Raw genomic sequence first — 14,647 nt, 5'->3', positions numbered from 1 at the left:
CCCATTTCTGTTGGACTATCATATGATAAGCAGAGTGGAGATACAAACAAACATAGTTGGACTTTAGAGTGTGGGCATATGCCTTTTTATAGACTTTAAACAGTAGAGTAAACTTTGCAGTCTTTGAACCGTCAGATAGTGTGGGAGTCGCTCCCTTATTTTACATGTTGAGGCTGTAGGAATAGAAATAACTGTTACAATGGTCAGGCTACAGAGTTAGAACAGGATGGATATACTGGACTTATCACTGTGTCTGTGACATGGTAATCACAATATTAAAAAAAGAATCATGTAAAGAGAGTATGACAAGCATATCGACCAGTCTGGGAGTCCAGACAGAAAGCAAACACCCAAATAAATAGAGATATTGTTGAGCCACAGAGCGAGCAGGAAATCAACTGGACAGATTATTTGAGCTAATGTCTGGTCGAGGTGTCCTTCACATGGTATTGTCTACAACGGACTGCTTCAACTGGTACCTGAAAAAGAAGTTAGTTATTTCAGCTTAAGGTCTCAGAGAAAAAAAATGTTTCACATAAAAGTGTTGTGGTCTTCAGAACGGGAATCCAAAAAGCCTTAACTCTTACAACTTCATTGCTATGAAGGACAAAAAATAATTAGTTAATAATCATGTATTTACCCTTTATTGCAATATTTAGTAAAACCATAAAAGTTCACTTAAACTTTGCTGACATAAAATGTTTGGTCTATTATCACTTTTTCCTCTCCTTACACTGGATAAAGACCCTTGTGGAACAGAAAACATAACTAAGAACCTGGATAGTCTTTGTGTGGTTCTTGACCATAAAGAACTTGTTTGGAATGTACTGAGAGAAGCCTGAGAATTCTTGGATCTAGCTAAATGTTTTTCCCTTCTATTTTAGCAAAAATAATATAATGTTGTGAAACCTGATCTTACTCAGTTCTCTCAGATAGCCTCAGTCACCACATCACAGACAACATTTAGTTAGGCTAAAGTAAGGAAAAATGGTGTTCAGGTGGTTGTAAGGTGCCTATACTGTAAGAAATTAATCTCCCACACCATTACACTACCACCACTTGCTTGTTATGCCCCTACTATGTTATGGGCAATACCACCAATAGGGTGTTATTCCCCAGGTATCAGCTGGTTTACTCAACCCCCTATGTAATTTTAGGCAGAAGAAAAGAGATGAACACACCAGGTAATTGTAGTGTTGGCTTTCGTTAACGAGATGCTTTTTGTTTTTTGTGTGTGTGTGCGTGTGTGTGTGTGTGGGTGTGTGTGTTTTTGCTTGTTTGCTTCTTTTTGCCCGGTTCTGAAAACAAACAAAATAAAGACAAATAACAAAAAAAAATCTGTATTCATGTGACATAAAATTATTTAGTAGGCAATTCTAATGCAGTAAAGAAAATATATACATGCATTTTATATTAAACTATGACATTTGTGTAAGTGTTTTCAGCCTCCATGGTGTGCATATGAGAGCAGAGAAATGTTTCCCTCTAGAGTCTAAAACGTGATTGCATACATTTTTTGTAATCAACCACAAACTTTAATGAATGCCACCATAGGCGTGTTATAATTTGACTTATTCGATTAAGTTCATTGTCCCCAAAGACCACTTTGATGCATAGTCAACAATGACACGCATGAAGAAATAAAAAAAATAAATAATAATTAAAAAAAACTATAACAATCTCAAAGACAAAGATTTTTCAGGGGGTCAGTAGAGTCCTCACAGGCTTAAATCTATGAGTCTAACAGCGGCCTATAAGTTTTACACAGTAATTATGTATCTCTATCCTGATGGCAGAAGTTGAGATGCAGCCCACAGTAAATGCCTGAGAATATATCATATTCATGTAATGATGTTACTTTGAAAATGCCACTCACAATATGGTGCGGGTTTGACGTAAGATTCAGCGCTTATGCGGAAAAGCGTCTATAAACGCTCCACCCTCTAATACCGGAAACAAACCCAGTGTGTCATGTGATGTTAGCTTCTGGTTTAGCATGTAGAAGTCTGAGATAAAATCATTAAAGGTAGGTAAAATCTTTTAAATCGTTGTTTTGTTTACAAGCAACTGTTAGTGGCTGAACTTGATAAACGAATGAAGTTAAACTTAACTGCCATGTTAGCTTATTACATTTAACATAAAAGCTGCACCAGAAGAAACGTACCGCTTCTCCTTGTTTATTAAAATATCTTGACGTTAAAACTTTGTTTTTTCTCCACAGAGTAGTAGAAAGGGAGATAAAAAACACATCATGGCAGATGTGAGTATGGTTTATTTACTTCTAATAGCAGCTTCAACAGATATTTTACACTATCTTAACTATAAATGATCGTCAATATCCTTTAGTCGGATGTAATTAAGCTTGAAGATCTGGTGCGTTTGGGTGAAGATGGAAAACTAAATGCTGGGACACTAAAGAAATGACTTTATTTCGCTGTTTGCTTCTGTTTACGTGAATCACTGGGTCAGTCAGGAGTCTCATGATGGGTTGTAGACGTACCAGACCAGATATATCCAACAGTCATGCTTGCAAAATCATTTGAAGAGTTCTCTATCGAAGTAGTTAAACATTCACATTCTGCACAAACTCTTCTGCTGGGGATCAAGAAAATATCTTTTCAGAAACATGTAAAAAAATTGATAAAAAGTATGATGAATTACAATTTATGTTTATGTCAATTACTGCATTATAGAACACAGCTGCCATATTTGCTCTCTGTACTCTGAAACCTGTTTGTGGGACTAAATGTATGTGTGGTAATTCTTTGTAAAATCTCTACTTTCAACATAATAAAAATCTGTGCATTGCAGTGTTATAGTTACTCGATTATTTGTGTAATTGAGTAAATCAGCACGTTTATTAAAGCAAGAAACTGAGACTTGATTGCTCAGATCTCAATGCCAAGTGTGAATGGTGGTGCTTTTGTCTGAAACAAATGGGCCTGCATTTGTTTTAGCTGTCATAACTTGATTTTTGAGTCCAACCCTTCAATTCTTAAGGGTTTTTAGTTTCTGCTGGAGAGGCCACAGATAAATTCCCACTCAGTCAAAACTCAAATTGGGACAATGTCACTGAACTTCTGGTTTCTAGACTCTTTAATCAGAATTTCAAACCAGATCCACAGTAATTGGACCAGGTCAATTTAAATTCCAACCAAAGGATCTAATATTATTATTGGTGATTTAAAATGGGGCCATAAAAAGTCTGTATTTAATTTACTGTAAAATGGTTACAGAGTAGGTTGGTAACTTGGAAGTAAAATGTAAAGGACTAGTTTTGATCAGGAGTTTTGAACTGAGCCATATTTAAGGAAAGAAAATTGATATAGCTCTTTCCTTTGTCTGCCTCTTGACATTCAGCACTTCTGCTGGTTTACTCACTGTGATTAGATCCCATGAATCACCTATGAACCATTTTGTTTAATCCAGTTCCCAACATATTTTTCTTCTACAGGATTTAAAGAGATACCTGTACAAACAGCTGCAAAGGTTGGTGGTGTTGGAGAATCACAGTTATCAGTTCGGGGTTTCTTCAAAGTTGCTAAATCAGCTGTTTGTTCTCCTCAGTGTTGAAGGTCTTCACGCTGTTGTTGTCACAGACCGAGATGGCGTTCCAGTTATCAAAGGTAAGGCTGGGACTCCTATGACAGCCGTAGTAATGGAAATGCTTTGATAACCTTTAAATATATTCTATGAGTTGCACATATTTTAATGATGGAGATGGTTTCTATTTCTCTTATGTGGATGAATACTGTATCCCTGCAGTTGCTAATGACAACGCCCCAGTCCATGCCCTGAGACCTGGCTTCTTATCCACCTTTGCTCTTGCTACGGATCAGGGCAGCAAGCTTGGCCTCTCTAAAAACAAGAGCATCATCTGCTATTACAACTCCTACCAGGTTAGAAGATACAAAATATTCTGGTGTTAGACTTGACCTCCTCAAACTTATTTAATTTCTTTTTTTGTTCTTAATGTCTTGTCTACACAATGGCAAAAAGAACAACAGAAGACTCAGGCTCGTTTAGCAGCCACTGAGTCAACCACAAACACTAGTGTGTTGAACGAAGCATCAGTAGAGTGGCTGCAAAAAGAATAGCCTCAATGAGTTATGATCACTCCACCAGACTTCCTTCTGCATGAAATGTTGTAGTGGGAGCACAAGAGAGATGTGTACATATTTGGGTCTTCAAGGCTTAATGAGGTCAGGCAATACTGGGAAAAAGGGTGGGCCAAAATTCTATCACAGTGAGGTGAGACTGATAAAGTCAGAGAAATGTTCTACTGAAAGTGCTTTAGACAAGATGGTACAGGTACCTGTAAGGGGGACTGTTTCCCATAACTGTAGGTTAAATCATAGTGTAGAGTTAATTCTAGAAACAGTGAATGTTTTTTTCACAAATAGTATTAACTCTTAGCGGTTTCTTAAATTTTTGTCAGGATTCCCTAACCCGTAAATCATCACATTTAGATGTTGTTCAATCTTCATTTAATGTTCCTAATTGACAAAAAACATTTATTTTGCAGTTTCCAATAACATCTAACCCTTTAGTTGATCTTGATCCATGTTGACATAATGACATCATACCGTGTTGCTGGTTTGATGCCACACATCCATTATGTTGGATTAAGATGAGGATTGGTATTCTGCCTCCATGATCCCGTGTTATGTTTGTGCTGAACAGATTGTGCAGTTTAATCGGCTTCCTCTGGTCATCAGCTTCATTGCCAGCAGCAACGCCAACACAGGTAAAATGCATTGTGACAGCCATTTTAAAAGGTGGATAACAGCTGAGCTAAGACGTGTTTCTGTGCCCTCAGGCCTCATCATGAGTCTGGAGAAGGAGTTGGCTCCACTAATAGAGAATCTGAGGCAGGTGGTTGAGGTGACATGAGTTCAGATCGGCTGCAGATTGCACCAAATTACTCCCAGCTCATCATATTTCTGTCAGTTTGCTGAGATGTTCATGTCATGTTGGGGAGATTTCTGTAGTTTCTCATTGTTTGTGGATCAGTTTAAATAAACTTTGTGTGCTGTTTGCCAAGGTTTTCATTCTTCTGTTGAGTTAAAGTCTAAATAAATGTTGAAATTTTGACAACCAAAATGGTGCCTCTTCTTTTTATTATTTATGTATTCATGATTGAATATTTTATTTGTGTGCAGCCTTCCATGAACTGAAGCAATGTTGCAAAGAAGAGCGAGTCAGAATAACTGCAACCACCTGATAGGCTGATGAAAACAGACTCTCAGGTTGTCTGTTTTCATCAGAACATTAAAGATAGATATACTACAAACAGTTTGATTATGAGTTTTTATTCAGATATTTCAGCCAGTTTTACTCTCACTTCAGATTAATAAAATAATTACATACACAAACATGTAATATAAAGCATTCAGACCCAGTGATTGGTACTGGTTCTGACTGCACTACTCTGCTTCAAGCACCTGTTTTTCTGCTTCCACCCTCGTTCCCATGTTGAGTCTACAAAAGCTACAAGTCAGTCATAACTGTTAAATATAGCCAAAACCATCCTGTACTGCTGTGTGTCCATCAAAACTACACTGACATGTCTATGTTTACAGCTAACATTGTTTTGAAAGTGCACATTGCAACAAAAGAAATAATTTTTATATCTACATAAAACATTTGTGTGAATTTTGAAATGGATTTTTTTTCTTCAGTGAGAACACTGCTGCTCATACATTTGTTGTCCAGGAACTCTACAGAACTGTCAAAATCCTTCAATAGGTTGTTCAAAGACCTCTTGTAAGATGTGCTGTGCAACATATTCAAGGTCTTTCTCATTCCTTCAGGTATCCTGGTATCTTCTGTGAGAATGGAGCTATTTTCCTATTTCTTCATAGATGACCATCATCGCCCTTTTCTTATCTGAGACTGAAAGCAAAAGTAAAGATTACAAAAGCTGATTTGAGAACATTGGATTCAGAAATGGTGATGGTTTCTTTTTTTTCAGCAGTGGTTGCAAATTTCTTTTAGTGGTTGTGAAACAGAAGAGATGAGGAGCAGCAAGAAAGGAAATTGCATTACAGTAATAAGGAAGTAGATTTATGGTAAATAAGCTTAAATGTTTCAGACCCAAAAACAATGTGTTGTAATAATCAACTTTCCCTCAGCTGCTCAATCTAGGCAATTCCCTCTGTTTGATAAAACTCTGGTAAACATTGAATCCTTTCTGGTGCCAATGAGAGATTTAGGTATTACAGGTTTCACTTTGCCTCCTTTTTAAAGGAACCCTTTTCTTCTTTTTTCCAGAAATTGAAAGTTTTGGGAGTAAAAACAGATGAATAATGTCCATGTTCTTGTATTTATTTTCCTACTGACTGTACCACAGATTAAATAATCTGTGTGAATCAGTCTGATGGAACTCACCAGCTTCCAGTGGAGGATCTTAATCCATTCATCTGCCTCAACGCCTGTCTTTGCGCAGAGATAAAATGTTCGATCGGGAAACACGAGACTGGACACACAGAGACATGCAAAGTTACTTCAAGCAAACATAGTTTTAAATCAAGTAGAATATGTCTGTTGAAAGCTAGAAAACGATGGTTAAAAAAAAAATCTATAAAGTCAGTCAGCTGCAGTTTGCTTCCAGTTTGTTTCTGAAATGTTCGTCTGTTAAAAATTTCTGCTCTGTTTTTCTCACCTCGCTCTTTTTTTGTTCATTGGGGACTTTATTTGTAATCTTGTCTTCCTCTTTCTATTGTCAGTTTTTTTGTCTATTTTATCAGCTTCCTCTTTAAGTTTCAGCTTTGCATTAAATCAGTTTTTTTCCAAACACATTTTTCAATTTTGTTAACTCTTACGTTTTTCATTTTCTCTTGTTCTTATGTTTCAATTTACAGAATAAAAGCAAACAAAGTATTTTTGCCAGGTTAGACAAAAAACAAATCCCTTCTTTCCTGTTAAGACAGATGGGTTGAATGTGAAATTATTTAAATGACTGTGCCGACAGCTGGAACTTAGGTCAGTTTCCTTCACTGTCGCCTTAAACTTCCCTTTTTTCACACAAAAAATATCAGTGTTTGAAAAAAAGTCAATATGGGGAAGTTCAACTCAGAACTGAGAAGAGGGTTTTGTTTATATCTGCAGGTGTTTTGGATGGGTTCAAACTGCTGTAAAATAATAGAAAACCAGAATAACACACATAGTAGCGCACAGAGCAAAAAAAAAAAAAAAATTCCCATAAAAAACTGAAACAATGTGGCAATTTTTTTTTTCCTAACATGAGTTGTGTAACAGAAAATGTTGCATAGCTAAGGAGGTAGAAGTAGTAACAGTAACACAAAGTGAAGCTTGTCTATCGACAGCACAAATATTTTCTGTTTATTTCTATATTTTGGAGATTATGAACAAAATCTAAAAAAAATATTTTGGTTTGCAAAGGTCTCATGTTTTGACATAGAAACATTTTGCATTAAGTCAGTTTTTTTCTTGACATTAACAGAAGCATATCATTTTTTATTTTTTATAATTTTTTCTTTTTTAACTTTACATATGGTTTATATTATTGGAAGACAGAGTGTACAAACCAGTTTGCAGTGGTGTTCCAAACCTTCAGTAGATATTACATATCACTGTCTGATATTAAATCAGATGTAACATTTCCTGTTTCAATTCAAATCATTTATCTTTGCTAAGTAAAAAAAACAAAAAAAAAACAAAAAAACACCTTTTGGACAGTTTTCTTCTTTCAGACTCAAAAGTTCTAAATCATTTTTTTTTATTCTTAGTATTCGGCAGAATTGCCTTCTAAACTTCGTAACTTGGGTGAAACATTCTGGATATCCTCACAACATGGACTTAGTCACCATGAAACAACTTTGTAACAAATGTGGTGGTATATTTAGTGCTTTGTGTACTTAGAAGCCTAATCTGGAATGGGAAAACTTTCTGGTTGGCATTTTGGAATGTTACTTCAATGTTTTTGCATAGTTTTCTTTCCTCTTGATGTCATTTATTTTTGGAAGTACATCAGTCCCTCCAGCAGCAAAAGACGTCCTCTGATAATACTGTATTTGAAAGTTAGCTTAAAAGCTTTAGTTTTTTTCCCCTCCAAATGTAACAGTGGTCATTGTGGCCAAACACTTCAATTTTATTTCATCGAAGTATAAGATAGATCTTCAAAAATTAGGGTAACTGGGTGTCGATACAGTCTAATTTTTTACATTGCCTCTTGAGTAAAGGCTTCTTCATCTGTGACGGGCCTCTCAGGTCATGTTGGTAAATTACAACATGACCTGATGTTAATGTTGTTGTTAATGACACTATGTAACGTGCTTTAGCCAGAATTTTCTTTTGCTAGGAATGAGATGCTATTTTTACACCTGAACATTTTTATCTCTAGGACAGAGAACCTATCTCAATGGTATTTGTACATTATTGCTTAAATGCATTAACATGGGACCTTCAGTCATCTGGAAATTGTATCCAAGGATGAACTACACTCATCAAATCTAATGGTTCTCTTCCTGATATCTTTTTTGATTTCCTTAGATATTTTCCATGATATCACACAAAGAAGCATTGTGTTCGAGACTGGCAAACACAGGCGTGTCTTTATTTAAGTCATATGTGGTCGAATCATTAAAAGTCTTGACATAATGAGGGCTTTTTCCTGAACCCAAAAGGGTGTGGAGTTGTGGAAAACACTGGAGTATTTCTCTGTAAAACTTGTTTGACTTCCAGCTTATTATTGTTTTTGCTTAAATCTTATGTTTGACCCTATTGTGCTATTTCTTTCCATTCGTTAATGACAAATGCTCCTCAAATAAAAGATTCATACCAACACAATAAGTTACGTACCAGAAACAGTTGACTTTGTCCTGAGAATAGTCAAACTGGACTGCAGAGCAAGATGTTAAATCCAGCGTCCGAATGGGCTCCTCGCACTGCAACAAGGAACAGTGTAACTGATAAGATGCAAGTATGGATTAACTTGATCAACACATTTATCATTTATCAAATAATGAACTTGTCAAATAATGAACTTGTCAAATAGTTATGTCAAAGTTATAATCTGGAATGTGAAATAACCTCACCATTTTGTCTTTAAAGTACTTAAGTTCATTTCTATGGAGAATAAACCACCTTTGTTTCCAATTCTGTCAAAAAAAGAAAGCAAGTTTCAGATTTATCTGTGAATTAAAGATGATGTTAGATTTTAATGAGCAGCTAAGTCATAGTAAAACTGAAATCTCAGTTTGGATTCTAAATGGATCCGAGTATCCGATGATTGCTTTTCCAAATGTGTAGAGATGGCCTTATTTCAATGTTCTCACCTTCACAATTGCGCCTTGTTTCACCAGGTAGCCTTCCTTGGTTCCCAGCTATAATGACATAATATGTGTCAGTAGAAAGGCAGGAGTAATATTTTAAGATAAAAAACCTTTTTTCAGTAAAATGAAACTGAAGCAATGTTTGGAGACAACTTCTTTCACCAACCAAGACCCACAAATGATAGAATGACAATTCATTTCAAGCCTTTATTTTTTGTGGCATTCATTATGATGGTTTACATATAACAAAAACGCAAAATTTGTGCCTCAAAAATTTTAAACTTTAAATAAAATAAATAAAATAATCTATTTTAAACAAAAATGGTCAAACTCAGAAAGGCGTTTTAATCTCTCTGCACTCATTATTTGATTGAATCTCCATCTGGAGGCTCTGCTTGGTCTTACAGCTTGGATCCATTAGAGACAAGCACAGAAAGCAATAAATGGGACCCATTAGAGACAAGCATAGAAAGCAATAAATGGGACTGAAACTCACTTCTACATCTATTCACACCTGTTACATGAGGAACATATTAATGTAGAACTTCCTCTGGACATAATTTCCTTAAAAACACCTGATTGACTGACATTGCATATTTTGACTGTGAAATTTAGCTTGAAATACACAAAAAGTTGGGTACATTTAGGAAAGAAAGGTTTATTACAAGTTGGGATTGAGGGAAAAAGTAAATTTCTATGTTATCTTTTAATCATAAAGTTTCACACCTAAATCAAACACAACCATTCCAATGAACTTTACTAGTTTATAAACCTAAACAACTTAAACAAGTGAAAACAAAGCTTCTCATCATACCGATGGTGCTTTGGGGACCAGATCATCTTTTGTCCGACCCGACTGTATGGCAGTGTGAACTCGCACCGACTCATAGATGGATGGCTCTTCCACACGCCAAGGATATGGACTCTTAAGCACAAGGAGGGTCCCTGGTTCAAAGACAGAGGGCAAGTTAATTGTTTTACATAACCACTAAACAAGAAGTAAATATGTTTTAGAGCTAATTCCTGTTTAGAGTGGAGCTAATCTGGACACCACTAACTCAGACTATGCAAGCTATTAAGGTTTGAAAAACTCAACATGGAAAGATTATGTCTAAATACAAACAGTTATAACTTTACTGCAGCAAAGATACTTTAAGGTGAACCAATAAACAGAACCATGAAAGTAAGTTTGTATAGATATATGTTGGTCTGGCTTCCTCATATTTTGCTTTTTCTTAATAATTTCTGGGGAAAAAAATAAAGTTGCAATGGGGAAAACTGAAATAAACATTGAAAACACTTAATACTCAGCATTACTTCTTATAAAACTCCTATTTGTATAAAAAATTTGGGTTCTTTTGAGTGATTAGGGCGGACTGAAATCGGGTATGGAATAAAACGTGTTTTGTTGGTGAGTCCAGTGAATCAAAAATCTAGATCTTCATACCTGCATCGCTTCCCAGGAGAGGTTGGTTAGCAAAGTGTCTGACAAAGTCCTGAAGGCTTGGGAACTCGTTAAACCCAAAGATGTAGACATTGTCTCTGCGTGTCACATGAAAATGCTTCACTGAATCCTTTGCTCTGCGTGTTTCAAAGAATGAAAAAAATATATATAATTTAGGATTTTTTTATGTTTTGCATCTGCCAAACATGGAGATTCAACATATACAGTATATATTGCCTGAATGTCTATAGCCCTTAATTTTTGACTTATTTCTTTCTAGTTTAACAAAGAAACATGAAATACATTCTTTCTACGAGAAACAATCTCCTTTAGTGTTTTTTTAGCTCTGGCATGCGACTGACCGGACAGACAGGGCAAAGCAGCCAGGAGCGCCATTACTGTTCCTCAGGAGATAACTCCCATCCCCTCCATTGGACAGGAGGAGAGCCTCTGCAGCATGCCGGGACAGGTCATAGTGGTACCACCTCCAATGAAAATCATGAAAGTAAAAAAAAATGTTTTAATAGAAATAAACACATTGATTTGAACAGCCTGATTTTTCAGAGATTTTTCAGCAGGTCCTAAATATGTTGAGCAGATAAAGATTTGTTTAGTAGCTGACTGGAGGAAGGCATTAAAACACTGAAACACTGACTTCCTTTAAATCTCAACTAAAAACCCACTTGTTTAGAGTTGTATTCGAAACATAATCAATTGCAAATTTATTAACGGAATCTGACTATGTTGTGTTTTTATTGTTGATTCTATGTTGCATTGTATTTTTGTGTTTGATTTGATGTAAAGCACTTTGAAATGCCTTGCTGCTGAAATGTGCTATACAAATAAAGTTTGATTGATTGATTGATTGATTGATTGATTGATTAAGGAAAAGCAAAGGAGTGATGTGAGGTTTTGGTTTTTTTATTCTTAAATTCATTCAGGCTTTATTTAAACTAAAATTAGCTATTTATTTTTTAAAATTCACATATCTAATACTAGCAGGACTGCCATTTTCCCACTGATCTTTCCTGCCAATTCAGACTTTGGCTTACGTAGGTTTTTTTGTTGTTTATAAATGAAGCTGTCAGGTGTTATAAAGTCAAAATGCACCTTCAGTGTTCCAATATTATTATTCAAAAAAAGATTGAACAATACCTGTGAAACAATGCATACTTGTTTTCTGCACAAGTGTTCCCATATATGAATTATAACTTTAGAGAATTGTTGCTCAAAATAATAAATTAATTAAATAAGCTAAAAAAAAAAATCTGTTCCTCAGATTAAATTGTTCCTCACACTATGTTAACTGTGCTTTGGAACTAGACCTTTTTTCACCTTTTTGCTTTTACAATATACCATTATATAGGTTCTGCATAGTTGAATGCATTTTTCTGTTTTCCTTTTTTCCACTTGCTTCATTTAGCTGCAGAAAGGAAGTTGAGCTTAATGAGAATGCGCTTTACATCTGTGGTTTTGTTGAAAAGTCAATGAGGTTTAAACTGAAATTTGGACAAAGTGAAAGAACAACGGGCACAGCAGAGATATCTGTACAGGAAATTTAAAGAAATTTCATAAGTATGAATGTGCCACAGATGTAAATGAAACCGGTAAAAAGGGATGTGAAAGTTCTCCATTTGCATCAAAGGTTGGGAGAAGTTCTGTAAAGACAAACTGTCATTTCTAGCTTGAGAAAAAGACGACATAAAACCACACTGATCTGATTTGGGTCAGTCGTACATGGATTCATAAGCTCATAATATAGTCTTTAAACTGGAAAGACAAGTTTTATTTTACTACATTTGATTGGTTACAATGTACTGGGTTTTATGGACACCACATGTTAGGGAGGGTAACATTTTACAACTTCTCTGTTTTCTTCAGTTAGATTCCACTTGAAGTAGCAGCTGAAACTTCATTTTTAATGTCCAGTTTCTAATGTCTCCGGCTGTTAAAGCTGACTGCGTTTATTAGGGAACTAATCTAACACATGTTCTGCTTCCAACAACTTCTAACAATTACAAGTTATGGTGACGTAATTGACATTAACATTTTTCACGTGAAATAAAACACAAGCATCACTAAAATTTATTTAGCGACAGCATCACTAAAATATACATAGCAGAATGTGTCTACGAAACTACATAAAATTCATTATCCACCCAAAATGGTTCCAAGCCCTCTGCCAGGATCAGGAGCTATATGGATCTTGACGTAAGAATGATATTCTGGAGAGAAGCAGCATTAATGAGGTTGTGGTTTTCTGAGGCATGCTTTAATGGGAAGAGGGGCACTGGAACTGTTCATTTTTGAATCCCTGGGCAATAGACAGATTCATATATGTGAATGAACATTCTTCTTATATTATTGAATAACAAGAATGATATTTTATTTTAATATAAACTACAAATAGAAAGTGGGAAATAGGTGAAAAATCCTCCAGGAGGAGCATTCCGGAGGAGAAATGCCACTAATCCAGAGGTAAAGCATGTATTAGAGCTTATTAATATTTGTAGTTGAGCTACTTAGGATACCAACATCTCAGAATCAGAATCACTTTCATATCATAAACAAGTACACAGGCTGCTCTGCCGTAACAAAATCAAAAAATTTGACTATTCAAGCCATTACAGATGAAATGGAAAAATTCATAGCAGTATTATGTCCAGCAACAAATAGTATAAATCTGTACTTCAGCAAAGGTGAATCAGTAACAAACTGGATAAATTGCAAAGCAGCCACGAGGCATCTATGATACCTGAAAAACCTCAGCTGACTTTTCTGATTTAGGCATTGTTGTTGTTCTTGAATCTGAGGTTTAAGAACAGGTCAGACCCTCCTTTCCAACTTCCAAGAGTAAACATTTCCAGGCAGGCTGCGTAGCGTGTAAATCTGATAGTTACAAAACACTTTCTGAAGTTGAGGACAAACCAGAGTACACAACTCCTGAGAGGATAGGGATTAAATAATGACTTTCAGTTTAAAGTTTAAACAACCTGATGGTAATTACATTCTCCTTCACTCAAGAGAAAACAATTATAGAACACCACTCTTTGGTTAGTTTGTTGAATTTGTTTTATTTCTTCAAAATCCATAGAATATTATGATAAGTATGCTATCCACACCTTATTCCTGATATTAAAACAATTCCAATATTTCATAATCTACAAATGCAAACAAATGATTGTATTCAAAACAAGTCTAGTCAAAGTATAATCCATATTCAGTGGTTAAAACAAAGGGTAAAATCCTCTGTTTGTGAGAAGGCAGGGCAGTTTTGAGCTGCTTGTTGTGTTGAACATGAAGTAAATATGAAAAGTCAGGATATTAATAAGCTCACCCCAAAGTCTCCAACTCGTCAGACAAGTCCTCATTGGAAGCATCGCTGTAAACACTCATCTCTGGGTCTGCCGCCACGTCGGGCTTCTGAGGTCCTCTGGAAGGTCTGCAGCTGTACAGGGAAGTGAAAGCAGTCAGTGTAAGTCCGGCACGCCCAGGAGGGAAATGAGCTCAGAGACACAGCAGAGCCTTCTCCTTAAGTATTGTAGTATTTACACAACTCTTATCAGTGGAGCTTGGCTGAGAGATAAATAATTAACTTGCAAACACTGAGGCAGCACCTTACAAAATTTGTGACCATGGAACGCCTCTGAATTCTCACAAACCTTTGGTGTTTTCTTGTAAAAAATAAATTGCTAATGAGTTAAATTACAAGCTATATGGATCTTGACATAAGAATGATATTCTGGAGAGAAGCAGCATGAATGAGGTTGTGGTTTTCTGAGGCATGCCTTAATGGGAAGAGGGGCACTGGAATTGTTCATTTTCCAGTTCTCTGGCCACCTAAAACCACTCAGGCAGGAACTGTTGAGAATAAACACAACCAAAGATACCGACACACAGAGAAAAA

At 35.8% G+C, this 14,647-nt stretch overlaps 2 protein-coding genes across 2 annotated transcripts; one reads left to right on the top strand and one right to left on the bottom strand.

Moving 5' to 3' along the window:
- Positions 1-1,926: 1,926 nt before the first annotated feature.
- On the top strand, positions 1,927-5,103 carry lamtor3 (late endosomal/lysosomal adaptor, MAPK and MTOR activator 3). Its single transcript, XM_044143733.1, has 7 exons — positions 1,927-2,026; positions 2,222-2,260; positions 3,455-3,489; positions 3,568-3,626; positions 3,766-3,899; positions 4,684-4,747; positions 4,820-5,103. Exons 2-7 carry the CDS (start codon positions 2,252-2,254, stop codon positions 4,891-4,893), a joined length of 375 nt encoding a protein of 124 aa, XP_043999668.1. The 5' UTR covers positions 1,927-2,026; positions 2,222-2,251; the 3' UTR covers positions 4,894-5,103.
- A 202-nt stretch (positions 5,104-5,305) lies between these two features.
- dapp1 (dual adaptor of phosphotyrosine and 3-phosphoinositides) lies at positions 5,306-14,241 on the bottom strand. Its single transcript, XM_044143732.1, has 9 exons — positions 14,078-14,241; positions 11,103-11,225; positions 10,744-10,877; positions 10,111-10,241; positions 9,300-9,347; positions 9,060-9,122; positions 8,824-8,909; positions 6,391-6,478; positions 5,306-5,895 (listed from the first exon to the last, which is right to left on the bottom strand). The coding sequence occupies exons 1-9, from the start codon at positions 14,134-14,136 to the stop codon at positions 5,872-5,874; spliced, it is 756 nt and encodes a 251-aa protein (XP_043999667.1). The 5' UTR covers positions 14,137-14,241; the 3' UTR covers positions 5,306-5,871.
- Between the last annotated feature and the right edge of the window lie 406 nt (positions 14,242-14,647).

The sequence above is a fragment of the Gambusia affinis genome, linkage group LG16, assembly GCF_019740435.1.
Source record: "Gambusia affinis linkage group LG16, SWU_Gaff_1.0, whole genome shotgun sequence".
Lineage (NCBI taxonomy): Eukaryota > Metazoa > Chordata > Actinopteri > Cyprinodontiformes > Poeciliidae > Gambusia > Gambusia affinis.
This window is presented reverse-complemented; position numbering and strand designations above follow the sequence as displayed.

What these genes read in the sequence shown, in the direction of transcription:
- lamtor3 (XM_044143733.1), top strand. An exon ending in TGGCGTTCCAGTTATCAAAG is followed by an intron (nt 3,627 to 3,765) that starts GTAAGGCTGGGA and finishes GTATCCCTGCAG; the next exon opens with TTGCTAATGACAACGCCCCA. An exon ending in CAGCAGCAACGCCAACACAG is followed by an intron (nt 4,748 to 4,819) that starts GTAAAATGCATT and finishes CTGTGCCCTCAG; the next exon opens with GCCTCATCATGAGTCTGGAG.
- dapp1 (XM_044143732.1), bottom strand. Translation starts at nt 14,136, where the DNA reads ATGAGTGTTTACAGCGATGCTTCCAATGAGGACTTGTCTGACGAGTTG. An exon ending in GACGAGTTGGAGACTTTGGG is followed by an intron (nt 11,226 to 14,077) that starts GTGAGCTTATTA and finishes TTTTCATTGGAG; the next exon opens with GTGGTACCACTATGACCTGT. An exon ending in AGATCCTCCACTGGAAGCTG is followed by an intron (nt 5,896 to 6,390) that starts GTGAGTTCCATC and finishes TTTTGCTTTCAG; the next exon opens with TCTCAGATAAGAAAAGGGCG.